This window comes from Anopheles stephensi, chromosome 2 (genome assembly GCF_013141755.1).
Source record: "Anopheles stephensi strain Indian chromosome 2, UCI_ANSTEP_V1.0, whole genome shotgun sequence".
Taxonomy (NCBI): Eukaryota; Metazoa; Arthropoda; class Insecta; order Diptera; family Culicidae; genus Anopheles; species Anopheles stephensi.
Window position 1 is genome coordinate 70,230,090 of NC_050202.1, and position 26,493 is coordinate 70,256,582.

The 26,493-nt window shown below is 45.2% G+C and overlaps 4 protein-coding genes across 8 annotated transcripts in view; 1 reads left to right on the forward strand and 3 right to left on the reverse strand.

Annotated features, from left to right (window-relative positions):
- The first annotated feature begins 1,245 nt into the window (after positions 1–1,245).
- Positions 1,246–3,193, forward strand: LOC118504595 (probable cytochrome P450 313b1). Its single transcript, XM_036039256.1, has 4 exons — positions 1,246–1,877; positions 1,943–2,012; positions 2,089–2,654; positions 2,735–3,193. The coding sequence occupies exons 1-4, from the start codon at positions 1,325–1,327 to the stop codon at positions 3,073–3,075; spliced, it is 1,530 nt and encodes a 509-aa protein (XP_035895149.1). The 5' UTR covers positions 1,246–1,324; the 3' UTR covers positions 3,076–3,193.
- A 2,231-nt stretch (positions 3,194–5,424) lies between these two features.
- Positions 5,425–8,882, reverse strand: LOC118504592 (cytochrome P450 4C1-like). 3 transcript variants are annotated; one of them, XM_036039254.1, is made up of 5 exons: positions 7,486–8,882; positions 7,086–7,283; positions 6,832–7,017; positions 6,154–6,771; positions 5,426–5,832 (listed from the first exon to the last, which is right to left on the reverse strand). In XM_036039254.1, the coding sequence occupies exons 1-5, from the start codon at positions 7,655–7,657 to the stop codon at positions 5,492–5,494; spliced, it is 1,515 nt and encodes a 504-aa protein (XP_035895147.1). In that variant the 5' UTR covers positions 7,658–8,882; the 3' UTR covers positions 5,426–5,491. The 3 variants fall into 3 exon arrangements, with proteins under 3 accessions (XP_035895146.1, XP_035895145.1, XP_035895147.1); XM_036039253.1 differs by having other exon boundaries at positions 5,425–5,832; positions 6,154–7,017; positions 7,086–7,268; XM_036039252.1 differs by having other exon boundaries at positions 5,425–5,832; positions 6,154–7,017.
- A 153-nt stretch (positions 8,883–9,035) lies between these two features.
- Positions 9,036–10,951, reverse strand: LOC118504598 (glycine N-methyltransferase). Its single transcript, XM_036039263.1, has 4 exons — positions 10,797–10,951; positions 9,920–10,278; positions 9,577–9,833; positions 9,036–9,505 (listed from the first exon to the last, which is right to left on the reverse strand). The coding sequence occupies exons 2-4, from the start codon at positions 10,257–10,259 to the stop codon at positions 9,236–9,238; spliced, it is 867 nt and encodes a 288-aa protein (XP_035895156.1). The 5' UTR covers positions 10,260–10,278; positions 10,797–10,951; the 3' UTR covers positions 9,036–9,235.
- Positions 10,952–11,421: 470 nt separating this feature from the next.
- LOC118504589 overlaps positions 11,422–26,493 on the reverse strand; it is a 33,598-nt gene continuing 18,526 nt past the window's right edge. For 2 of the 3 annotated variants that reach the window (XM_036039244.1, XM_036039243.1), the window contains exons 3-9: positions 24,343–24,841; positions 15,762–15,973; positions 15,498–15,681; positions 15,106–15,424; positions 14,543–15,027; positions 13,554–13,924; positions 11,422–13,487 (exon numbers count right to left, since the gene is read on the reverse strand). In XM_036039244.1, coding sequence (XP_035895137.1) covers positions 12,548–13,487; positions 13,554–13,924; positions 14,543–15,027; positions 15,106–15,424; positions 15,498–15,681; positions 15,762–15,973; positions 24,343–24,841 — 3,010 coding nt within the window. In that variant the 3' untranslated portion in view covers positions 11,422–12,547. The remainder of the gene's footprint in view (positions 13,488–13,553; positions 13,925–14,542; positions 15,028–15,105; positions 15,425–15,497; positions 15,682–15,761; positions 15,974–24,342; positions 24,842–26,493) is intronic. The other variant, XM_036039245.1, reaches the window with a different exon arrangement.

Consider the following 26,493-nt stretch of genomic DNA (forward strand, 5'->3'; position numbering starts at 1 on the left):
ATTCAATGCTCCACAGTACGCTAATCGAACCAACTTACAATCTTACAGGTACGCAAGCAAATTGTATCCTTCAATAGTAAATTTTATAGTTAATTACTTTTGTCAATCAATATGGACATCTCACACCTTCTGCATGCTGCTCGAACTGCTGAAGGATTGTAAACAGAACATAAATCAAGCTGGCAATATAAAACTTTACAGCGAATAGATGCGACATTGATGCTGTTAATTGCTTGCGGTTTTTTCGTTGTGTGGTAATCTTTTACGATTTTTAGAAATTGTGAGGATGTATAAAGGTAGCCGTTACAGTACTCTCTATTGATAAAGTGAAGTTTACAAGTTTGAAAAAATATTTTATTTAAATGCTTTAAGGAAAAGCGAATATTATTTAAAAAAAGAATCACTGTATATATTTCACTGCACAACGCGTTTTTCATATTTATGCGAGCAGTTTCTCACGATCATACCACTGCAATCTTTAATCAAATTTACCCTGACTCATTGTTTTGGAGGAAGCGCAATTTCTCCTCAAAGTATGTGTTGATAAGATAAATGATATGTTTAGAAAGCAGTTACAATTTGTGCGGATGGTTAAGCAGAAGCACGTGCCGGTAAGCATGTGTAGAATGTATAATTTACAAAGCGTTCCTATTTAGTTTATGCATGTTGTTTACAAACACATGCCACAAATTGTTCGTTTGAGGGCTTGTTCCACAAAAACTGTCATTTCATTGGCCAATGAGGCGGAGTCGTCGAATGAAAGTGAAAGTTGGTAGATGACAGATCAATCCGATATCTCCTTTTTAATCTGCTTACGGTATCAGGTTTGTAGCTGTATCTTTATTACTAATATTAATGAATAGCAAGACAAAAAAATAATTAAATTTGAAATGTTTTGTAATATTTAATGTATGAATGAAAAAATGTATGTTCATCAGTGTAACGAATGCACAAAAGTGCATTTTCCGACTGGCCGACAGTGCAACATTTCACCTGAATGGTGTTAATTGCAACTTGATGGAGAAGCTTTTAGCCGCCCAATAAGAATGCATGAGTGGACAGAATGCTATGGCTAAATAGACTCGGCTAAATTGCCTGATCACTCCCGAACCATCTCGCCGATACCCTAAGGGATAGCTAGAACCAGCAACTTAACACTGCAGCTGTGTGGATGATTTCCGGGAACTTTATGAGTCGTAAAAAAATGCGTCGTCTTATAAAAGCCACGACAAATTGGGTGTCACTGTTTAGTGTGACTTTGATTGTGCTGTTGGCCTGATAGTCCCGTTCGGTCCCAAGATCCGATTCCTCTTTTCATTCGAGGATGTTTGTGTCGTTAGCGTTTGTGATAGTGGCGTTCGCTTTATCGGTGCTGTGTTGGATAGTGGGGCGATTGCGAAGGTGGAAACATTACAAACTATCCACTGATTTGGATGGTCCTCGTGATTATCCTTTAATCGGTAGTGCGCATCTTTTCCTGGGCAAGAGTACGGAGGAACAGTTTCGGTGTATACTCGACATTAGCAAAAGCTATCAATCGCCCTGCCGTATTTGGCTTGGTCCGAAGTTGTTTGTGTTTATTGATAATGCAGACGATCTGCAGACGGTGCTGAACTCGTCGAGCTGTCTCGAGAAGGCAGACGTGTACAGATTTTTCCAGTGTGAAACGGGACTGTTTTCTGCGCCGGCCAGCATTTGGCGAGTGCACCGTAAGCATCTTAGTCCCTGCTTTAATGCAAAAATATTGGCAAGTTTTGTGTCGATTTTCAACGCAAAAAGTGTCGTGTTGGTAGATCAACTGGCGGCGCATGTCGATGACAAGAAGCTTTTCAATGTGTATGAGTACATAGCGAAGTGTACGCTGGATATGGTTTGTGGTAAGAGTAGTTTGGTGTGTTTGAAGATGAGTGTGATATGTTGTGATTTATTGATTTCTATCTAGCTACAACACTGGGCACTAACATGAACCTTCAGAATGAGCAAGGTGATGAATATATCAACGCAATTGAAAGGTAGAATTCCAGTGCAAGTTAGAGTGTTACTCCTCTAATAAGAGCATTTGTATATCTCTCCCATTTACTTTCGAAGAGCATCGGAACTGTTAAACCATCGACTGTACAAGGTATGGCTGCATCCAGAGTGGATCTATCGCTTAACGTCCTACTACAAAGTTCAGCAGCAATGTTACGCAACCGCCTATAAAATGTCGCGCCGTGTGCTTGCCTTGAAAAGTGACGAACTTGCAGCAATAAGGAATCGTGCGACGCTACAGTCCTCCAAGCCAGACGAAAAGCTACCGACAGATGAATATCGCAAACCTCAAATCTACATCGACCAACTGTTTAGACTCGCCAAGGAAACGGACGTGTTTGATGAGCAAGCTATCAGAGATGAAATCGATACGATCATACTGGGTGGAAACGAAACGTCCGCATTAACGCTGTCCCACGTCGTTCTGATGCTGGCCATTCATCAAGACGTGCAGCAGCGTGTGTACGAGGAGATGGTGGCAATGCTGGACGGTTCGATCGGTGAGATCGAAAACGAACATCTTTCCCGTCTAACGTACATGGAGATGGTGCTGAAGGAAACGATGCGCCTCTTTCCCGTTGGCCCTATCATTGCCCGCCAGTGCACGGAAGATACGAAGATTTGTAATATGCATTCCAATCGATGTGGAATGCAGATTTGTAATGCTTCTCGTTTTATCTTTGCTCCAATTTTTCCCCTACAGCTAAGACAACCGTCCCGAGTGGCGTGACAGTAGTGCTAGGGATCTTTAACGTCCAGCGAAGCGAAATGCACTGGGGGCCGGCGGCAAACTCGTTCGATCCGGACAACTTCCTGCCCGAACGCCACGCTCACCGACATCCGTACTGTTTTCTTCCGTTCAGTGCAGGGCCGCGCAACTGCATCGGCTACAAGTATGGGCTAATGTCGATGAAGGTAATGCTGTGCCATTTACTTGCGGCGTACAGGTTTTCCACGGACCTCACGATGGACCAGTTAACGTTAAAGCTCGACATTACGCTCAAGATTGCTAACAAGCACATGGTTCGTATCGTTCGGAGGTAGACTCTAGGTACTCTTGGACTATTGCAATCGTTCACGTTGGTGAGATAGAGAGAGAGAGTAATACAACATTATCTTAAGGTTTGATAAAATAAATTTTTAAGCAAAAATGTAAAATAAATTTGTGTTCACCCGTTGATTACTGGATGACGAAAACCCCTACTAAAAACACGCAACGCTTCAAGAAAAACAGTGATGAAAGTGAGTTGTTGCGCGTATTGATCTACATTCAACGTCACTCTTCAATGCGATCCGCTTAGCACTGTGAAAATAATAATTGCCATCGAGTGCAAGGTTGACACGCTCGTACTCGTAGTCGATGATAGTTACTATAAAGGATAGGAACTTCGCTTCACACGACAAGGGCTTCACCGAACCGAAGTGACCCGATTGCTGGGAAAAACCGGCAGTAAGCTCCTACTGTATCTTGGTGTTACTATCGTGGGCCATGGCACGTACTGGAAGCACATTGATCAATCCTCAGTTGGTGAATTTCTAACCGGAGGTCGACTATAATCTTTCCTCGAGGACATGCAGTTTATGTCTGGATATTGTAAGTTGCTGACATTGTATTTGACAAAAAAAAACTTAAAGATAATGCTTTGGTGGTGAGATAAGTAACAGATTACCTATTTACTTATTAGGTGCAAGTAACTGGTATCGGTCTAGGTCTACTTTACGGGATCTCTAAATAGCTGAGAGCTGTGTTGGCTGCTAGAAACAGATTCCTGTTCTAGAGGTCTTGTCTGCCATTTTTTCCAGGTATCTCTCAATATTAAAGAGCAAATGTTATATTGCGAGACTCATGTATAAAGCTTCAAATCAAGAGCTTCAGGTCAAGAGCAAACATCACTAATTGTCTACATTCACACCTTCGCCTCACATATCTACGCTCTTTCTATTGATTTCAATCGATTTTTTTTTGACATGCAAGGTATTTTCCAAACAGTCCCAAACCGCCGTCACAACACATGAAGCATTGCGGTGAGAATGCTCACTTACGTAAAACGTTTGTTCTGCCAGACAACGGCGTGTCTAGTGTGTAGCGAACATGGTGAACACCTCAATGAAGCGTAGTGTAAAATGCCTTCCCGGTCGAGTTTTCATCCCGAGACACGCCGGCCACAAAGTTGCCAATTGTGAAAAGCACACAAATTCCACCGAAAGCTATTAGAGACGAATTGTCTTGCCGTGTTTCGATTATTGCTGTAATCATCACATCACAATAGCTGCGAAGCCTTATAATTGTTTGTGGATGTCCGACTGAAAGTAGTTCTGTTACGTATTGCGCTGGGAGAATGATGAGTGCAAGGGTAAAAGTGAATTTCAACGCGGAAATCTAGAACGGCTTGGAAAAGTTGCGATAATGTGAACAGCAAACAGCGATGTTAGCACAATTAGTTGTAGCATGTTTCTGGATGGCTAACGTGTGCCCGGTGTGCTCCACGGGGCGGACGATACAATCACGTTTTCCCACGTTAAGGCGCGCGACAACGGCACGTTATCGAAAAACGATGCGCGCGTGTACTGCTTTCTAACGGTAAAGGTAGTGAAAATAGTAGCTGCTACTATATTAGTCCGTATCGGCATTCGTCATCGTCTTGTTTTTTTTTGCGATTGCGAATATGATTAATTTATCAGTAGCTTCGATGACTTGCCGGCACTAGCCGTTGGATGGATGGCAAAGCGTGCACTTTCAATGAGTTTATCAAAGCGCATCGCGAAAACACGCGGAAGTTACCCATCCCGTCAATGAGCGGAGAAACGTGACGAAAAAAAAGCCCAACGCAAAGAACGCATCGGCGCAACGTGTAGTCTTGTGCCACAACTATGCATTCGGTGCTCATCACACCTGGAGCTGGATGTAACCGCTCATTAGCTTCGTGGTAGCGTTGGCAGTTGATTGTTACTTGTGCGCGTGCTAGCCAGTGTTGAATTGGTGGTGTTTCGTCGTGCGCCTGTACTATAAATTATGGCAGGTAGAATTTGATTTATAGCAATGTAGGACCTTCGCTGCTCACATCCCATGTTTGTTTTGCATCCTTGTATTGGCGTAGACGCGACTGTTAATATGGTAAAAGGGAGGAAAAGTCATCATACGCAGAACCATTTACCTTCAAGTGTTGACATTTGGCCTGGTGTGAGCTGTCAGTGCGCTGAACTCGCTCCATATGGTAGGTAAGCTAGGTTAAAACGTATTTGATTGTAGGTATGATAAGATTGAAAAAATTAAGCAATACGGCCAGACCGTTCTTTATGAATAAAAAAAAAAGATTGAAAAAATGTAAGTTAAAACTAATTTTATTACACCTTTCTAAAAATAAATACCATTTCGGTATTTTCATCTTTTTAATATCATTAACAACAATAATTACTTACAAAATACGTGAATAACTGAGCTAGATAGATTAACATTAGTCTACCGATCCTCAATCGTTAGTAGACACCCGTTCGTAATTCTAAGCACGATTGCGAATTTTAAGACGAGATCCTCCATTTTGAGTGATGTTTTGAAGCGATAGTTGCGTACAAGGTGGGCTATCATGATCTTCATGGACAACCAGGCGTACCGAATGCCAATGCAGTTCCTTGGTCCTCCGCTAAAAGGAAGATAGGCGTACGGGTGTCGTTCTGCTACTCTTTCGGGAAGAAAGTGATCGGGATTGAACTTATCTGCTTCAAGTCCCCAGATGGAAGGGTCACGATGTATCTGGTAGATGCCCAACGCTACACAGCACCCAGCAGGGATAGTGTGTTTATCTGCAAAAGAATGAAAGGAATCATGAAAAAGAATCTAGAAATAAAAAGCTTAGCTTTGAAGTAGATAGTCATTTTGGTCATATTAGTGAATAAATTTAGCACCTACTAGAAGAGATGAGACAAGTATATCTAGTCTAGCTCTTCTTTCTTGGCCCAACGATCTCTTAGGTCAAGTCTGTCAATTCTGACTTACTAGACTTATTGATACCGCATAGTTGGATAGTCAGTCCTCACTATGATGGAACGGCCCAGATGGGACTTGACACCCGGTCGTGTAGCTCTATGGTGGTAATTCTAACCATAAAAAAGCCATCTTCTTACCATCCAACTTTACATCGGCAACACACTTTCTACCAATCACCGGAGCTACTGGAAACAATCGCATCGTTTCTTTGCACACCATCTCAGTGTACACCAGACTGTTTGCCTCTTCCGTCGTTACTGGGCTCGAGCTGTCTGGGCACACACACATCACCTCCTGATAAACCAACTCCTGCACTTCCGGATGCATGGCAAGCATAAGCAACATGTTCGAAATGGTCGTAGCAGTGGTGTCGTGGCCAGCCATGATCATCGTATCGATGTGGTCCTTGATGTGATCCTCAGTCAGCGATGGATTGTGTTTTGCCAATTTCGAAAGACTATCGGCGAAATTAAGTGCCGGTTTGCCTTCGTACGCTGCTTCCTGCTCCGTGACGCTTCGAGAATCTTTCGAATTTTCTTTCACCTCTTTCATCAGATCCAGTGACATGTTTCTTATGATGTTTACACAGTTCGTTTCGATTTGGTAATCTGTCGTTAGACGATAGATGCCCTCCAGATAGCGTTCGACGTGCAGCACACGCTTAAAAACCAGCGACAGAAATGTGTCCAAGCAACGCAGATACTCATCGGCACCATCGTGCCCTTGAGTATTGAGATCCTTACCAAACGCATTACCTGTGGATAGGCATGTTATAGATAGGTTTTTTCTCCAACGTTTATCTAAGCAAAACTTACCAAATAACGCATCTATTGTGCATTTGGCAATGTATATTTGTACATTAACTTCACCCTTTCCGACGAATTTACGAAGGTTTTCCACCAAGGTGAAGTCTTTCTCATTGAATTTGTCGACAAAGCTGGATAGCATCAACGGGCTGAACGATCGGTTTAGTAGCTTCCTCTCTGTTTTCCAGACGTTTTCTATAGTAAATGGGCGTTTTTTTTATGTGGCGTATAGTATAGCTAACCTACATCTTTTATGCCTTTACCTGGTGCGGTCAGTAGACCATTTTCAGCACGAAAAAAGTTATATTGATCCATTTTGTTAAGCAGATGGGGAGAATTCATAACCGTTTGAAAGTAATCGGGATTATCCTTGAAAGCGACGATAAGTTTAGGCCCCATCCAGATGGCGATTGGAGACTTATATTTTGGAGCGTATCTGTCGAATACTTGAATAATATATTCTGATGGGATGGAAATGAAAGAAAACTATTATCCACGATTAACTGTTAAACATACAAAAATCTTATTATACTCTAAAACTAATGTTCTGAAATATTTTCAGCGGAGAACTATTTGACTGGTATTTTTATCCTTTTATTTCAGCTGATTGTAACACTGAACATCACTGATTAATTCTTAGATAATTACATACGAAACACGAACCTCCAGTTCTTTTGCCAAAGATAAGGTAAGCATGGCCAAGAAACGGCAGGCACGGTGGTCCGTCCATGGTTGCCGCCGCGGCATACAGCTTCCGTCGCTTCCATCGTAAACACAACCAAATGGTTAACGCCAAACAGACGGTAATGTACACGAGCATTAACTGGACCGGCATAATTATGCAGTTATTACACCCAATAACACACTGAACACTTGTCAACCGTCAGTCTGAAGCGAAAAACACTTATGTTGATTGTGGAAAGACACCTGATATCACGGTAAACATTTTACAACGCACTTTTCCTAAGGTTATTGAAGAACTGAACCGCCTGGTAAGCGACGAACCTCAATTTATAAGATCTTAAAAATGAAAGGAACCCTAGGTTGGGATTAGTATCGGTGGAAGAATCGAGCAGCTGATATGAAAAATACATCATAGTGGTTCAGTGACCGTTTTCTGTCTTGATCGCTGACAATCGCTAGCTTGATTGCTTGTGGTGGTTAATTTACTTTCTAATTAATTTGCATTCGGTAGGTTGAGGACTCTATAAAAAAAAACAACATCAATTTAGATACGATTTTTAAGATTGATTGGCTATCATGTTTTTTCAAAGTAAATATATTTAAAGAAAAGATAAACTTTTAGTGGAATTTTGTGTTATGATTAGTAAAATGCTAACATGTTTCACTTATTGTATTTTGTGAGCTAATCAAACATGGACAGCCTGTTAAAAACAGACGCAGGCGAAGCTTGATTAGCCAGACTCAGAAGAGTAATTCGAATGAAAGATCAGAATCAATCAGGGAAAGATCTTTCAACAAGAATAAGAAAACTTTTCATCAGCTAACCTGCCATGTTTAAGGGTTGAAGTTCTTTGTATCTTCTTCTTTCTTGGCCTTACGACCTCTAAGATCATGCATGCCATTTCTGGCTTAGTAGACTTATTGATACCGCAATAGTGGGATAGTTAGTCCTCACCTTACATAAGTGGGACTTGAACCCTGGTCTTGCCGTGTGAAGACCGAAGCCGCTTTCGCATCTACCGCCGGGTCACCCAAAGTTTTTCGTATCTTAAGCTTTCAATAGCTGTATATGAAACCGCATTCAGTTTTGACATATTTCAAATGTATAATAGGTTAGTTGATTCGTAGGTAATACATAATTTCGGTAAGGGTAAACGCCTTAAATGTGATGTATGATGTTATGTACAAGAGCAGCCGATACCCTAGGTATATTGAACACGTTAAGAGCAACTCATCCATGTAATTGAGTTTTTGCTACATTTTTGTAACTAATTAGAAGCATCGTTGCATCAAAAATAGTCTATATCACGACCGAATAACGCAGAAATTGATAAAAATACGCGTCAACATTGATCTAAATTCATGGTATCATGAATGCACTCCGTTTAGCCCCCTGCTGAAACTAATAATTGCTATCGAGTGCAAGGCAAACGAGTGCTCCCACATGTTCGGTAGCCAGTCGCACGAGTGTATCTGTCAACGGTAGCCCCTAAGGGAGGGAACTCCATCACACTTGATTTACTAAACCCTTCATTTGCCAGATTATGGTATAGCATAACCAGTACTCGACTCGGTGAGTTACTTTATTTTGGATTTTTCACTGAAAACATGTTGAACGTCGCGTTGTTATGATCGAGAAAATGAAGTTACTCCGATCCCACGCAATAGATCACTTCAAGCGCCCAATCAAATGCCAGGACAGGTTGGTCAGGTCAGGTTTGGTGGGTACTTAGGAGGAAGCTTTCTGCACGACGTGAATGTAAAAGGCCGGATTGGCAACGCCGGTCAGTGGCTTGAAGTCGCCGTAGATCTCGTGCAGCTTGTTGCCTCGGAAGATGGTTTGCAGAATTTCTTCAAACACGCGCAGCTTGTGCGGGTAGTACGATAACCGGAACTCGCTGACATCGTTACCCGTGCTGATCTGGTAGTCCAGTGTGACAAGCGTTGGTTTGGAGGCTACGTACAGTACCGATGTTTTGATGTCCGTCGTGTGACTGCTCTGTAAAGTCAAAGTGAACGTTAGTCTCGCTGTGCGTGCGTGTGTGTGTGTGCACATGTTTTACGTCGTACATTGTAGTAAATGCACTTGGCGGGCGTTGCACCAGTGTCCATGATATTGTCGTAGTTGCGGTGATCGATCAACAGCAAACCACCGGGCTTGACGCACTTTTCAAAGTTGCGAATGGCCTGGATCTGTTCGCGCTGGTCACCAAAGTTATCGAGCAGATGGGCGAACGAGTTACCAAGGCACATGACCGCATCGAACCCACCGTTCAGCAAATGCTTAATGTCATCGTATAGGGTAAGCCAGTTTGCCTCCTCAATAACTGGAATAAGTGGATGGAACGGCAATGAACAGTAAAATATAGGACACTTCGTTAATTAATAAGAAATATGGACACAAACAACTCACCCCATTTATCAAAGTTTGATTCCTTGCGGCGATTCCAGCGTTCTTTCAGCGCATACTTTAGCATCTTGTCCGACGCATCGATGGAAACGACTTCAAATCCTTCCTCCAGCAGCATGATCGAATCGACACCCGTTCCGCAGGCGACATCCAGTATGCGACGCACTCCATTTTCGCGCAGTTTTTCCACCAAGAAATTGCGATAGTTTTCCGTGCGGGACTTTTTGTCACCGATGAAAATTTCCCACACCTTGGCCGCCTTACCATCGGCGTACTGGTCGCGCACACCCTCGGCAGAGATACCGTCCGAGCGGGACTGGAAAACTGTGTCAGCCTGAGGCATCTTGAGCTGTTGCGTGTATCTGTAAGGGTTAGGTTAAGAGCAAGAAATATATTGTTGAGGCTTAAGTTGGTTTCAGAATCTTTTTACTTAAAGTTCGTAGGACAAAAAAAAACCCAACTCCACAATTATGAAGTATTTTAAATAACTCGGTATGTTTCAAAAGTAGATCTATCACAAGTACACTATTTTTGCACTGAAGCGCCCTAGGGTCAGGATTGCATAAGCACAGCACCACACCATGTCCATTTGTAGTTTCCTTCATCGAAACTTGTTCTCACGATTCCTTAGCGCACCGTACACGTTTGTCATTCGCCCGGTTGGGTCGATACGTGCTGACTCATTAGCGCCGGAAACAACCGCGCCTACAGCACTGGCGAGCCGTGTGAGGCGTAGTGGTTTAGAAATTATTATGTAACCCTCGTGGTCACGGTCAAGGAAATGCCGAGTAAGGCTGTTTTTGCTTATTTTTACGCTTATGCGTCACAACTGGCTAGCAGCAGTATGTGACACGAATAGTGAAACTCCTATCATACTTACCACCTTCTCTTGGTTAAAAATGAATCAAGAAATTATGTTGGCTCAAGCAAGATTTAGACCACTCGCCGCCGACGACACTTACTGACTGCTGAGGTGCTACGGGACCTGTTAATCGTGCCACGGCGGTTGCTCTTGAACCTGGCCAATTACTACCACAAGCAACCGAATGTGATCGACGAGATCGCGCGTACCAGCACTTCCTTATCGCACAAAACAACAACGAACTACAGAGACAAATAGCGTGATAGAGCAGATTTCGGCTCAGCCTGTTCGAGCCTCCCTGGTACTTACACAGAAAAGTTGGAATGTTTCTTTACACAAACATGTTGCGTTGCAAATCCAACAACAACAAAAAAACAGGGTCTAAGGAACACACAACAATTTTCCTTCCCTTCCTATCGGCGTACCTTGTCGGGCCGGGCGAGTTTCTAGTAGACATGGAGATTCGTTCGCACTCGGAGATAATAACAGACGGTCAGCTGTTGGCGATAGCCTTGCGTGAACTTTGAATGTGATATTTTGAAAAATATGTTGTGCCGTGTTGCGTGCGTAGGGAATTTCTACTCAAGAAATGGTCCCCTCGTTGTTGTAACATTTTTATTTGGGAGAAAAAATGGAAGTTGCGTTAGGTTTTAAATTGAAGAGTTTTATTGCACTACGATTGTTTCCATACTTATCACTATATTCCCATACTGTTTCCTACAGCTTATGATTGTTGTCGAATAAGAATAGCATCGCTCATTGCACGTAAACGTTAGCCCTGTTAATTATTGCACCTGGGGGGTTCCTCTTACCACGAACTATATGTGTATTGCACGGAAAGTGTGTTTAAAACAAAATGTAGTCCTAAAATAAATAGTAAGTCTTCTCCTTCGTGTAGCCGTACTGCTGAAAGGATGCTTAACGTAGGTCTTCCACACCTTGAATGTCATCGTGTTGACGCTTCAGCAGTGTAGAAATGTCTTAAGCAAGAGCTCTAGCTCTATTAAACCTCCTAGAGAGGTGCCAGACACATAGATACAGCCAACAGTTCGAATGTCATACACAGGAAAATAGTGAATCCTGCTGTTGTACCGCGACTGCTCTTAGTCTAGACTGTGTAGGTCGTTCTATGACACCCGCCACAAAACATTGTTCGTAAGTGCTACGTGTGAAGTATTCTTGACATTAAAATAAACCAACTTGCTAGTAGGTACCCAACCGTTACCACATATTGTACAGCTTAGACAGTTTGTCTAATTCGGTTAAAACCATCCCAATAGAAAAAGGTAGGTAGGCAGCCAAGCGCATCCCTGCACAGCTGCCAGCGGAGAGTATTTTACGTTTCTTAGTTTGTATGTTAAAAACGAGAGTATTATTTGTGAGGTCCAATTTGCCTCATCAAGATATCCCAAAGATGACGGAAGCGATGTACTAGCTTTATGGAGGCATGAAGTCCACCGCCAGGAAGCGCTGGTCTGCGTCGTGTTCGAATACTTATAAATGCGCTGCAAAGTGTGTCCTGCACATATGGAAGCAAATTGGCCAAGAGCACACCAACGGGGCAAAAGAAGAAATGGAAACAAGGAAGCTTATCTTCGCTGAGAGTAAACAACGGCTATGTTCTCCAAACGGGTGCCGAGGTCTGATCCAACCGGATCTGCCGGAACGGTTCGAGATCGGATGCGCCGTTTACTTTCAGGAAAAAAATCGTACTTGTGTTTGAGTGAGTTCGAAAGCAAAGCAAAACAATATAACACACTGCTACATCCCTAAGGCAGATAGCCCAACGAATCTTCCAACCCGAGCGAAGAGCTGACCGGTCGACCAGCCTGATAGTAGCTCTCCGACTTTGTCATACGTCTGGGGTTCTTCAGCTCCTGCTTGCTGCTGCGCACTATCAGATCCGACTGTGTCGAGTGAATGTACTGATAGTCACTGCCCGGAAGCTGCATCGGTAGGCCCTTTTTCTTCGTGCTGGTGCTGTAGTGATGACGGTGGTAGTGAAGATTACTATTGCTGCTGCCACTATTGCTGCTCACCTGACCACCGTTCGATCGCTTCTGATCGTTTTCCTGATCGCGATGATTGTGCGTGTGATGGTGATTATGGCCATGGTGGCGGCTGGAAGCGTTCCGATGGTCACCGGACTTCTTCGTGGTGGACACTAGCGATGAGCTGCCCGATGTGGCGCTTGATTGTGCATCCGCCTTCAGGTTCGTAATGTCTGTCGTCTGGCTAAGCTTGACGTCCGCAAACTCGGCCGCGACCTCAACCGTTTTCTTGACGCTAAGCGCTTCGGATGCTTTCACTGGCCGGCCGCTTCCACCAACGGTGAACAGTTCGTAGTCCAGTGCCAACTTGTCCACCTTAGCCGACTTGCTGTTGGATGGCTTAGCCGAGCAATGAACACCGGCCGTTCCACCATTAGCACACTTGGCGACCTGACCATGGCGCGTGGAGCAATAGCACTTCTCGTTGCTGATGCAACTGTCCGTGTCGCACCAGGTCGTCGAGCCTTCCTCGTTCGGTGTCTCGCCCATCGAGCAGTAGCATTTGTCCTCACTTCGGCAGCTTGGGGCCGAACTACGATTGCTAGCCTGGTTCAGTTTGGCATTGATATCGTCACCACCTAAGCTGCAGTAGCACCGATCGGCCGAGGTACAGGTACAGGCATCCGAATCGTAGCTACACTCCGAACACGATACATAGCTGCAGGGGAAAGGGAGAACGCGTTAGCATGATAGGCACTTCTAACACCAACGCCTCGCTACGTACCCGCTCGAGCTGTTCCTGTTGTGTGCGGTCAGTGTATGCTCATGTCGAGCGTCTGAAACTTCTGAACCACTAGTTGCAATTCGTGATCGGTCCTTCTTTCCGGCCGCTTTAAGATCCAGTGATAGCTGGTCTGCGAGCTGATGGACCCGGCCACTCGTCGCCGTACCGTGGTGCCCGCCCGCCGCGTGTGCACCACCGTTTCCAGCAGCTCCGTTTCCGTGGCCACCAGTTCGCCCGTTGCCGACGCCATGACCGCTCCCTGCATGAGCTCCTCCGGTGTTGCTGCCCGTGCTTTTTTTGCTGCGAAACTTACCGAACCGAAACACCTTCTTGAGACCTTTGGCCCCAATGAGCAGCTTGCGTCGCTGGTTCTGAGGATATGAGAGCAAATCGTTAGTGCTGGAGGCATTGGGCGTTGAGTAGCTAGTCTACGCAGAGTTCTACAGGAAATTACAGGTTAGACAACAGAGAGGTTGGTTTAGCTTGAAGATAGTAAATTTATTAGTTTTCTATGGTTGTTTTCTACAGTGGCCATTAATGTCCAGTTATTCGCCAATGAATGTCCGTGTGGGCAAAACATCTTCATGTTTCGAGGTCTTTCCTGGCGATACAAACGTCAACGGTGTGCGGTTGTTGTGTTGTGATGCTTCTTAGATGTACTGCTCTGCACTGTTGCTCAAAATGTGATGAAAGGTGTTATGTTATCGCTCCGATATTTGTAACGTATCCGTTAGTAGCCCAAACCCACTGTCCTATTCTACTCGTCTACCAGTATGTCTAGTGTCTACAGTGCTCTCAACCGGTGCGGATAGTCGATAGAACGTATTACAATGTTGTACTCTCATGTTTCAGTGTCCCGCGTGTCTACCGTCTGTCCGAGGGCCGCCCCCTAAAACCCTAATCGTCTTCCGTTAGCCAAATGGTGCAGTGGTGTGTTATGTTCGTATGCGTAACCTATACCTACTCTCGTACACCGCCTCCCAGCTTACCTGCACGTTACTGTTTCTTCGCTTCAACTTTTTCTTCTTCTGCCGGCGCATGATGCTCTTCGAGCGCTGGTACAGCTCGTCCTTCGTCAGCGTGACGGCGAGCTTGAGCAGAAACTCCTTGTAGATCGGTTTCAGATCGTTGAACGACATACCGTCCGAGTTAATTATGGCATTCAGGATCTCGTCCAGCGAGTGCAGATTCTCCTGCAGCCGGAACTCGTTGAACAGCTCACTGAACCCGAGCGGCGAACCGCCCCCACCGCCCACCTTGCCCGTGTGCCGCCGTGTGGCACGCGATTTGTACCTTGTCAGGCCGGCCGTGTTCAGGAAGCTCCCGGAGCGCGGTATGGCCACCCGGGTCAGTATGTCCCCGGTCGAGTTGTCGGTGAGCGCCGGGTACGGACCTTCCTTAGCGGCAATTCCATTTTCGTCGTTCGAATGGCTCCGATCGGTATAGATCTCGTCCAGCATCGGTCTGTTAGAGACTGAGAAGAAACGCCGCGAGATGGTATAGGTTAGTAAGATGTGGAATTGAGGCAGCACAACGAGTCCTTAACACTTACTTGCCCTCGGTGGGTTCGGTGGAATCGGGGGTGGCCGCTTGTTCTTGACGTTTTTCTTCCGCCGTTCCTCGGTCGACGATTCGTCGTCATTCGCACCAACGACGGCATCACTTTCGCCGCTCAGCGAGCTCGTCGCGCTGCGCTTCATGCGCGGAGGTCTCGGTGGTGGTGGCAGCATACTTCGCTGGCTGGCGCTCGATCTCCGCGACGACAGCTTGGTGGAGCCACTCTGCAGATGGGTGTTGGTGGTCACCGTGCTGCTCGCAATGCTCATGCAGCTTACTCCGTTCCGATTCTTGGGACGCTTCGGGCGCTGGTTCTGTGGTGCGATAGATGAACCAAGCAACTTAGTTAAAAGGTTAACTTCACTTCACGCGCATTACAACACCTACATCGCCGCTGCTCATGTGGGCCATCAGGCTTTGGTAGAGCGTTGCCGCAATCACAATGGCATCTTCCGGCGTCTGGCAGACGAATCCGTGGCATTCTAGCTGGCGTGGCACGGTCGTCGATCGCATCACGATCGCAAACAGTGGCGAATGTATGCCGGACGAAAGCCGACGCTTATCGGCCGCACTGCACAGTAGGGGGATTGGATGGATATTAAACGTCAGAAATATTGAGCAGTTAAAGCTGGAAAAGCTGTTGCACCTTACCTTAGCGGACGAAACAATGAGCTCTTATCGATGTTTTCCGGATCGGTGATGAGTGGCAGAAAGGCGGCACCACCCTCAGCACCCGACACGACGAACTTGACCGCCGACCACACCGCAATGTTTTGAAACGGCGTCACGGACGGTTCCTTGCCACTGCCCGCCCTTATACGCAACCCAATCGGGCTGATGTCGAGCGATCCTCCGGTCTGCGTCTAGAGTTGAGGTGAGAAGCGAATGGCGCAAAAAGAAAAAGTTCATCAATCGCTAGTTCACCATCGTTTTCCGGCAGTTTATCTAGTTGGACGTCTGATGCGTTTTTCCCGTTTGAAAAATTGACTGGTTAACCGTTTGACCCCTGCGAGCTGACCCATTTTGGGCAGCCTTTGTTGTGAATGGCGTCGTAGCCGTCATCGTTCGCTAGGGCTTCAATTCATCAATATGTTACACACCGGAGGGCTTCCCGCTCCAGCTGGGAGCGCAGAGCAAGCGTTGTAGAAAATGGTTGAAGATATGGCGCACTCACTTGCGCAAAAAAAACCCCTACAATTTTCCTAAACTGCCAAAACCACCACAAATCTTTCGGAGTTTATTTGGTGCTTTTGGAATCAGGTTGCTTCGTTCGAGTGTTCGAGCGCGGAAAAGAAACGCATCGAACCGACCGATTGGAATTTCACTTCATGGATGCGAGCTTTCGAGTTGGGGGAGGTTTGCTTCTTGGTTTTCCCTCAGCAAGCTATCGACAATGGCAGTTCAAGTTTGGGGCCCCCGGACGGATAAGTGGCACAGTTTTGATAATTAACGTTTAACACAAATATTGTGCCTGTCTGTCTGAGCCGCTGCTAGCCGGGGTGATGTTTCTGTTCAATTAGTCGGTTGTATCCAGCAACATGCATTCGATGCTACACGCTACTCCAATCATCCGAACAGACAGCTTTACCGACCACGGGAGTATGGGCAGTAAATATCCATGTTTAGGAGATGTTTAACAAAATTGATTCAATTTAAACTCCTTATCGTCGACTGCAAAATGAATGTTATCATCACACTGCACTGTATTAAATCGATGCAGTTAACGCAACGTGGTGCCTTCGCTTCGGGAACGCCGGGCCTCACTACATCACTACAACAAAAATTAATAACGCTTCATTCTGAAGGCGAAAAACTGCAAATGGTTGTAAATTTGGCAAATGCTGTTTTTAATGAACCGGCTCACCATTATCACGTTAGCCAGTTTTCCATTCCGTTTTCCATTGCCTGGGAGCTTGATGATTAGCTGGTTAGCCAGCCTCTAGCTCGAACCTCACCGGCACCATCAAAATTGCCTAATTTGATAATCGGTCAATTAATTAGCTAGCTGCGTGCTTGGGAAGCTTTGCCAGAACTGTGAGATAATGCACCACCATTAGCATGCTGCTGTTGCTGCTGCTAGCTAAAGGGTATACGCTTTCTAGCGTTCGGGTGGTAAGGTGAAATTTGTAAAACCCGGTCCGGAGTTATAATTTACCCACCGATCCCTCTTCTATCTACGCATTGGGCTGGCCTCTTTGATAACTGTATTTTCTCCACCAGTTCGCTTCAATGTAAACTCTTGAGGTGTGAGATAGGTGTTTGTACGATAGCGCATCATGGTTCGCAGCTGGTCTGCCCTGGTGATACGTCGATATTGACCTGCGCAGCCCGGACCGACAATTATGCTCTTCTTCGGCAGCATAGGAATCACTATTATCGACCTTACCATCCGGCTAGTTGTTAGGGAAGCTGGTTAGAGCCGCATAACGGGACCCGTTTTCAACTGCCGTTCAAAAAGTAATTTTGTAGAGAGTATGAAGAAAAAAATGCTGGCTGAATCGAATACGGAAAGCGTTCGATAGGGAATAAGACTGGGGTTTAGTTAAAGTAAATGGGAACCAAAGATGTATTTGGCGAGGCTTAAGCTTTGTTGTGAGATGTAGGTCACTTGTTCTTTTGAAGCTATTGTTTGCTATTTCGGGAAGTTTAATAGGACAGCGAGGATCTGGGTGTTTACACGCGATAGCGATGTTGTTCTGAGGTATTAAAGTAAATGAGGATTTTAAAGACATTGTTCCGAAGTCTCTCTCTTCTTGGCCTTGACTTCTTAAGGTCATGCCCGCCATTGCTAGCTTATTTAATGATATCACGTAGTTGGATAGTCAAATTTCACAATGGGGGAACGATCCAGATGAAATTTGAGCCCCATTCCTGCCGTATGAAGACCGGTGCAGTTGTTCCCTCTAACACCGGATCGCCCCTTCATCAAAGTCTCGAAGAAATAAATTTCAAATGAAAAATGCCCTTTTAAAATACCGCCCGCACTAACTGATCGAGGTGACAATCTCTGGTCATTAATCTGCTTCATGAAAAGAAACCGCCAGTCAGTTCTATCAATTAGATGATTCACCCTAAATCATTTATCCGTCTTGTTTTTTTTTTGCACTATGATACTTAAGCGATGGCTTCGTTAAACAACACTTTCACCAGTCCGTTTTAAAAAATGCAACAGATAGAAGCGAACTTTGATTGTGCGGAGCAGCACTCGAGGAAATGAAATGGTAATCTTTCTATCGGGTAAGGCATTTGGTTTCACTTTTGTTCCACAACACTTGCCAGTGCAAAATTGGCAATTAAACCAAATGCATTGAGAAGGTCGGAACACTGGAAAACCCCGACGCGCCTACAGTTTTCCGTCCGGTGCAGGTCGATCCTGATGTCGAACCTGGTGTCGTCGCTGCGCTTAGCCGGTTTCATTAGAAGAGGTTAGGCACAAATTAAAATCGGGCCCGTACCCGTGTACTCATTAAAGCAATGCTCTGCGCTGGAGCTTGGGCGAAAGTTTCACGGTGATTGTCGGCTGTTTTGTAGTGTTTTTTTCTTCTCTGTTTTCGGGTACGATCATCTTGAAGTTCGTATGCAAATGGGGCATGGAAAATGGTTTGCAGTTTCATACAGACTCCTGAAGAAGGAAGCTTTAACCGTCAGGAAGGGGTTATCGTGAGTGGTGAATCTTTCCAGACTTTGGACGGGAAAATCGGTTGTAGCTGGTCAAGGTATGGTGAGCTTCGATAGCGTTTCGAGTACTTTCCGAAAGTTTGAAGATCATCTATTGACATTAATCCGAAAACTGCGAAATGAATGTCTTAATAGACAACAGAGCAATCAACTTGATCTATTGCCACTTCCTCTTTGTAGCTAAATGCCTAGAATGAGAATTCTTTAAAGATACCTTGAGATTGGTTCAAAATATGGAGCAGATAGCTTTGAAGTATTCTGTGATCACTAAACGATTACTTCCCTGTTGGCTGTTGCTATTTACGAAAATGAGGAACGGCTTTGATATATTTTCATCGAAAGTAAATCAATCCGAACTTGTGCTTTAGTGAGGCAGCGTTTTTGTCTTCTTGCTCATAAAATAGTTGCCTGCCTTACAGACTACAGACCTTGACGAGCATTGAGATCAGTGAATTAAACCCCGAAAGAAGAAAAACCAACAACACCGAAACTGAAATAAAATCAGTATCGCCAACAGTCGCCGGTCCGTGCTTCCAGCGGCCGGTCGGATCGACGTATCACTTGGCGTGGCGCTTCGATGCGTATTTGGGTGAAATTTTGGATTTCAAATCAAACCTTCGCTCGTCTAGATGCGCACCAACCAGCTTCCCAAACACACAGACACAGCTTAAAAAAAAACCCGGTCGCCTTTCTCTCTGCGTAACTATTTTACCATTTAATCAGACCAGCGGATCAGCACAATCGGAAACACAGTCGTTTTGGGGTGGAAAAAGGCGCGGAAAATGGACACAAATTTTTCATTGCAGCTGTGCGTTACGATAGCGTTAGTTGAGTGTATCGATATCTGCCCAGGACTGCGATCGATCTGAATCAATTGTCTTCCGAATCGTGCAACATAAACAATTATGTACGACGGTTTGCGAACCAACCAATCTTTGTATTTCCCGCGGGCCGATCGTCATTTTGAACGGGATATGCCATTAGATATCACAAACGTGAAGCCGTTTTAACAATAATAAACAGAAGAAAAAAATCCAGCACAATCAGAAAAGAGGAAGAGGAATTCCGCTGCAATTGGAACACAAATCGCACTCTCGCGTTAATCTTTCCGCAGTTTATGTGATTACCATTGCAAATACTATAATTAGAGCACGTGCACAACAACAACACAAAAAAAGGAGGCAAAACTGTGAATAGTCCCTGTTTGGCAAGAAAACCTACGGGAAATCGAAAACTAGACTGCCCATTCCGTTACTTAGGGGTTTTCTTGCCAACCTACGCGCGCTAATGGAGCATCGAACGGAACTGGTTTTGCATTGATTTTGATCTTGATTTTCCTGACCGAACCATGCACTTGGAGCCCTGGTTGGAGTGCAGCTCGTTTCAGAGTGCCAGGCCGTCCGGGAAAAAGGTTGCCGTTTTTCGTGTTTTCAGTACTGCAGGTGCTGCGAAGTCTTTTTTGTATTTGTTATTCGATTCCATTTTTCCCCAACCTTCAATAAGTTTCCGTTTACTGCCTAGGCCAACCCGCTGGTAACTGGGTCGCGGAGGCTCGCGTTACTTTCTTGCCCGGCGCGGATGCAACCTCCCGGTGCGACCTGATCAGTTCGGTCTTCCGGACACTCCAACTACAGCCCATTCCATCGTTCCGTTTTTCCACGAATTCAATACCATTGCCAATCGCCGAGGATGGAGCGTGCCTGCGGTATCTAGCCGGCTTAGGCGCATGGTAGGGAGGAAAAGTAATAGAAAAATTGTTGCAATTAAAGTGTGTCAAACTGAACCAGTTTTATCGGACAGTATGTGTGTGTGTGTATGTGGGGAGGAAGGTGTCTATCCCACTATCAGCTACTGGACACACAGTGAGCAGCACACCAAGCTCCGCATCGGAACTGGTTCGAGCATGCACGGATGTACTGCTGGGATAAGATGGGAGTCTTTTTAGCAAAACTTGTAACTCAGCACCATATTGGCCCACTTTTGAAAGCAGTACAAAGACCAAAGACGGGTGGATAAGATGTACGCACCGGCAGTATGTGGGTCAGTTCTTTGTGAGTGAGGACACTGGAGCTTGGTATCGTGAACTAATTCTTGCGGTGTTTGATTTGAAGCGTGAGACTTGAGTTGGTTTTGAGTGGGGAAGAAATCCTCTTTGGCTCGTTTTTCTGATGAACAAGCATATAACGGTTTGAAATGTTACTAAACTAAATGTAGGCTTTAAGATTGTAGTAATATAGTTTCCAGGTCTCACGATAAATATGAAAATGCACCACAATCCAAAATTGAATCTAAGGGTAAATTCAAGTCACAGAATGCCTAAAATGGCTGGTCGATACCTCTCAAGGTTTTGTAGTGTCAAGGAAGAAGAAGGTAACGGTCAGTAACGCTTATTTCGCTCTTTTGGGTTTATATCAACCAAACTAGAGTTAATAGACAGAAATCCTCGTTTACTCCAAGATTTGTAACTTCAAGTATTGTTTGGTGGACTCTCTTTCTGACCAACTTTAAGGACCAGTTTAGGTGGTGGAGTTGAGTAAAGATATTGCAGCAAACCGGGATAAAGCGTTATTTTGAGTTGACAATTTCCTTTGGTGAAATCTTCGATAGGTGGGCGATCCGGAACCTTCAGCTAAATATATCTGTATGAGATGCTGTCATTTAAAACTACTTTTTGAAATACTTCCAAGACGCACTCCACCCACACGATGGGTTGGGTAGCCAGCAAGTTCGTTTTTCTGCTGCTGATTGTAACACCTTTCCAGTGTTGACTGAAACTCTTCAAGGGTAGCCCCGGGACGAGCGACACTAAATATGGCACTTGCGTCAACCAGCGTTACACGGGCACGGGCGCTGATTTATGCACATTTCACAGTTCGTTAGACAAAACTGGCGCTTACACGGTTTCCATTCGTATCAGTGTGGCTTCTCCACTGCACTGCGCTCCACCACCATTCATAATCGGGTAGCGCTAGCAAGCGATCATAATTAGTCGCATTATGAGATTTCTTTTCGGGGCGCCCATCGCTGAATGGGCGGCCTGACCAAAATCCTGCCGACCGATAGGATTTCACACGATTGGCCCACGTTAACCCATGGTGATAGGTGTAGGTGCAGCCAATTTCACTTTCCACCAATTTACCCACCCCTCCCAGTCGGCGAGGGAGCGGTCGGTGTGACGACCCAGCGTGACGACGTGAGTCGTGAATCGTGCAGGTGACGTAGCTTATGCGTGAGTGCGCCGTTTTTGTGTTTCGCTTTTCATCGACGGATAGAAGCCACCTCGCCACAATGGCAGCAATAGCACTATCCACCGGTTTCATTCGCATGCACACGGGTGCGCGCAAATGAGATGAGTGTAAGTGCACATGAATATGCGAAAAGTAAAATTACCGAACGGAAAGCCACGGTTTTAAAAAACATTAAGATATATTCACGACCGGCTTGGAACATGTAGGGGGGTTTACTGTCTAAGTGTGTCTGTGTTTTTTTTCTTGCTGGATGAGTTTTATGACTATTTAAAACAGTCCCCGCTCATTGTGGTGGTGTAGGCCGGATTGGGGAATTTTAATGATCGGCTCGGGAAAGCTGATGAAGAGGCTCGCCGTGACTAAAGCGATTTCGCCACTCGATTATGCTCGTTAAAGATATGCGAAGAGGGAAATAAAACTATCGGAAGAGCGATTCAATAACTTTTACACGAAATCTGAACATATTCTATATGAGCAAATAAGCGTAGTCTAGACATTCAAATGAATAGATACAATGTAAGTAACGTATCAACTATAAGAAATATTGAAGAAACAATTTCCATGAGGGCACAAGATCTCGACAAGAAAGCAAGAATGAGGACTCTTTTTCTACTCTCCGTTGCATATCTACTGACTGGTTGCATATCGATAGCATTATATGGTAGCTTAAGTAGTACAACACACTCAAACATGCCATTTGTGTCATGGTCCTACTATAAAACATCCCAACGATGTCCAGCTTAACCCTATGGGCATTATGCCGTTTTTATATAAATTCCACCCGAGGCCGTTTCCGAGACTTCAGCCCGTACGGATCTCGAGTCGCTAATTGCTTGACGAAAGATCAACCTCACCATAGGCTTCATAAAATGGTTGGTGGTACCACAAGAAAAAAAAAAACCATCAAATCGTTGCCGTTACGGCAGATGGATTTCTGTGCTTGCTCGGATGAGACCAGAGCGCCCTCGGAACTACTTGGCACGGATATCTTTTTTTTTTGTTTTTGACCAACTTTGGGGTCAATCTCTACGAAAACGAACGTAGCAGGAAGGAATGTTCAAGGAATCAAAAGACGGGCGAATAAAACCCAACGAACGGAACTATCTATCTGGACTGGACTGGTGGCGTACGATCGTTAGTGCAAGATATAGTGCAGCAGATATTTCAATCAGTACCAGTGAGAGGCTGGCATGATCGCAGCATGATCATCCCCCTTATGAGCAATGTGAGAATATGATACATGAATATCTATATTTAAATTGTTGGTGAAGATGTAAACATGTCTTTATTAAACAACAAATGAATGCACAGCTTTAAAATGATTTTGTGGGTAGATATCACTGATACTTCGCTTTAAAGTTTAAGACTATGAAACGATCCATACAAATACTCACGCAAAACAATTGCCACTGGCAAATGCTCAAATTAATTAACGAACGTGATTTCTAACACGCAACGCACAACTTCGCCGACATGTCTTTAGTTTCATTTCCTCGTTTCTCGTGGGGATGTTTAATTTTTCATCTCCTCTTAGCATCCAACATTCATCCAACAGATGCACCTCAATAGTTAGGATCCGTCTTGTAAAGACAACACAGCAGAGCACAAGTACCATCGACGGTATTTGTGAATGTCTCTCGAAAGCGGTGCTCAATCTGAAGGGAGATGAGGGACTCGTTCATGTTGATGGCGATGCCTTCTTTTAGACAGTATTTCCGCCCGATGCCAATGCACCGAAGAAAAAGCTGACCTGATGCTTCCAAACAAACAGCACATCAAACAAAAGGCCCATATGTGGAGTGATTGGATCAATTGTTTGAAAAAGAAATTTTCGATCAATCAATACGGGGTGGTTGCGGTCGGGTTGGTTGGTTGTTTGTTGTTGATTTCTGCCAGATTATCTTCACCATTGTGGCTTTTCACATGTAAAAATAGACAGTGCCGAAATAGCTTTCCTCATTAAGCGAGCTAACGGGTGGTGATAAAATCTTTGCGCAGAAATGAGTGTTAATAAATGTGTGTTTTGATTTACTTCCGGACAAATGAGTGTGTGTTTTTTTATTTCGCGCAGCTGATGCAACGGTACGGCACCAAAACCCCGACCAGGCACTAGATTAGTTAGGTAATCGGGGTACCCGTAATAAACGACTGGCAGCGAAACCGATCGGCTAAATTTGTGTTAATAAATTCGATCGCTTAAAAATGGTTAATGTCCGTGGTGGAATGGAGGACCCCACGTGAAGAGCGAACATCCAGCATTGGTGTTACATGTGATTCTTCGTGTGCCGAAGTTTTTGTAAACTTACCCCGTGTCCTGCACCGCTCAGGTACAGCTGTCTCAGAGGCTCCTGGAGACCGACCAGGCTCGTCACCTTATCCTTCAGTGGCAGCGATCCTAGGCACCGGACGCTGAAGCTTTGTACATTGGCCGAGCTACCGTTCTCCTTTGCGACGTCCGTAAACATACGCTCGATCTGAGCCTGCACGCTGTTACTGATCTCTCGCCGAGCATCACTACCATGCAGCGAGACACCTGATCCAGCTCCTGTTGATCCCTGTCCTCCTGCCGCTGCTGCTGCTGCTGCTCCACCGGCAGCTCCGGCAACGGTAGCACCTAGCGCCGCTGATCCACCGCCGGTGCCACCGAAATCGCGCAAACTGCTTGCCACCGCACTGATGTCCAGATTGTCGCGATCGTTTATGATGGCACCGGCGAGACTGCCCCGACTCAGCCCACTGATCGATGAAGACCGGCGACGGCCGTTTTGTGAGCAGCGATCATCTAACCGCTGACTTATGATCGACCTGCAACGAGCGTTTCGAAGAGCATGCGGAAAGCAAGAAAGAGATAAGAAGATGGTTGCATCAGTACCGGTTGCAACACGGTTTCGGGTGCATCACGACACCATGTTGCTATGAAAAGCTTTGTTAATGGTGGACAATTATGATGTTTCGCTCCGTTCTGTACTACTTCTAGCCACTACGTTACGCAGCTGTTCCGCGTTAATTAGTATATCTAGGTACGCTACGTCTACATGAATGAGGTAGTATTAGTATAGGACTTAGTAGAGGATCAACGCTACTGCTCCTTCACCGTACCCATTGTGAATAGGATCACCGCCGCAGCCGTAATGATAGTGGTTGCTACTGTCGCAGTTAGGATCGCAGCCGCTCGCGTTACTGTTATTGTTATGGTCGTAAAAGCATAGCTGGTGGATTAGGTACACAAAAAAATCACTAACTGTTTGCCACATTGAACCGAAATGTTCGGATGACGTTCATCGATCACGCACTGCTGGTTGCACATTTAAAGCGAGCTCTTCAGCGATCACGTACAGCAAGCGAAAGAGTGTGGCTTTTTCGACACTTGGTTTGCCCCGCTCACTGTTGACTGTTGGAGTTTTGAGGTGTTTGAATAAAATGATTTTGTTGAGAACCAAGTTTAGAACACTACGCTCCAGTTTCTTGCAATGTTTCAACACGAACGCACCGGAAAACTATGCTACGAACACTATGGCACTGATCTGCATCGATTTGCTCATTTTCAACGTTAAACTTCGGCTATTGGGTCAGTATTTTGCTCGGCTCACTTTTCGCGTAACAAATCATCAACCGCACACTGTACTACGCACTCGGTGGACGCACTTACAGCCTCACTTTCGCACTTGCCAATCCTTACTAACAAGCCGATCGCAGCTCAACCACTTCCGACCCGCTGGGTTCGTAGTTGAGGTCGGAAAATTTTAAACATTTATGAGCTATCACGTAGCCCGTATTTCGGGGGTGGTTGAATCTCGGTCAATTAAATGCGCGAACAGTTCAAGCTGAAACACGAAACTGTAAACTTCACTACTCGTGCGCTGGTTGGAGCTATCGTCACAGCACATCACCTCAGCTTTAGCAACAGTCGTAGGGCGAACTATGATATCACAGTGAACGGAAACATTAGAATTAACACAAAAATTTTCGTTCCTGAATTCTCACAAACTTCAACTTAAAACACACACTAAACGTTCAAATGCAACCGAACGATGTCAGTGTAAATGCAATGTTGCGTCCAATGCTTTTCGAGCGTCAAACTGGGGAAAACACACCCGTACGGTACCGCGTACAGCAAGCTATTGAGCGTCGAGCGGACGCAACACCGAACCTAGGTGCGAACCGATTTTCGTGCCTTGCTTTCCTGCGGCCCGGGCCAGCATCACCACACTTCCGTATCAGGCCCGGGGAGCTGCAAGAGTTGGCTCGCGCACGTTTCTTTTTCCCCCATACAGGAAAAACTACTTTCTAATGGTTGGCGAGCTTTCGAGCTGTGGTGTGGGCTTTATCGTGCTCGTTACACGACACAAGATTGCATACCTTTAGGGGTTTGTGGCTACGATCGAGCGGAATCGGACTCGATTTTCGAGCGAAGCAAGCTTGCAACACAGCAGCCGTGTGCTGAGATGTGTGTTGAG

Coding starts and splice junctions, on each gene's coding strand:
- LOC118504595 (XM_036039256.1), top strand. CDS start 1,325: ATGTTTGTGTCGTTAGCGTTTGTGATAGTGGCGTTCGCTTTATCGGTG. Junction 1,878..1,942: donor TACGCTGGATATGGTTTGTG/GTAAGAGTAGTT, acceptor ATTTCTATCTAG/CTACAACACTGGGCACTAAC. Junction 2,013..2,088: donor TATATCAACGCAATTGAAAG/GTAGAATTCCAG, acceptor TTACTTTCGAAG/AGCATCGGAACTGTTAAACC.
- LOC118504592 (XM_036039252.1), bottom strand. CDS start 7,657: ATGCCGGTCCAGTTAATGCTCGTGTACATTACCGTCTGTTTGGCGTTA. Junction 7,284..7,485: donor CTTTGGCAAAAGAACTGGAG/GTTCGTGTTTCG, acceptor CCATCCCATCAG/AATATATTATTCAAGTATTC. Junction 5,833..6,153: donor TGCCGATGTAAAGTTGGATG/GTAAGAAGATGG, acceptor ATTCTTTTGCAG/ATAAACACACTATCCCTGCT.
- LOC118504598 (XM_036039263.1), bottom strand. CDS start 10,259: ATGCCTCAGGCTGACACAGTTTTCCAGTCCCGCTCGGACGGTATCTCT. Junction 9,834..9,919: donor ATCAAACTTTGATAAATGGG/GTGAGTTGTTTG, acceptor CACTTATTCCAG/TTATTGAGGAGGCAAACTGG. Junction 9,506..9,576: donor CCAAGTGCATTTACTACAAT/GTACGACGTAAA, acceptor TTGACTTTACAG/AGCAGTCACACGACGGACAT.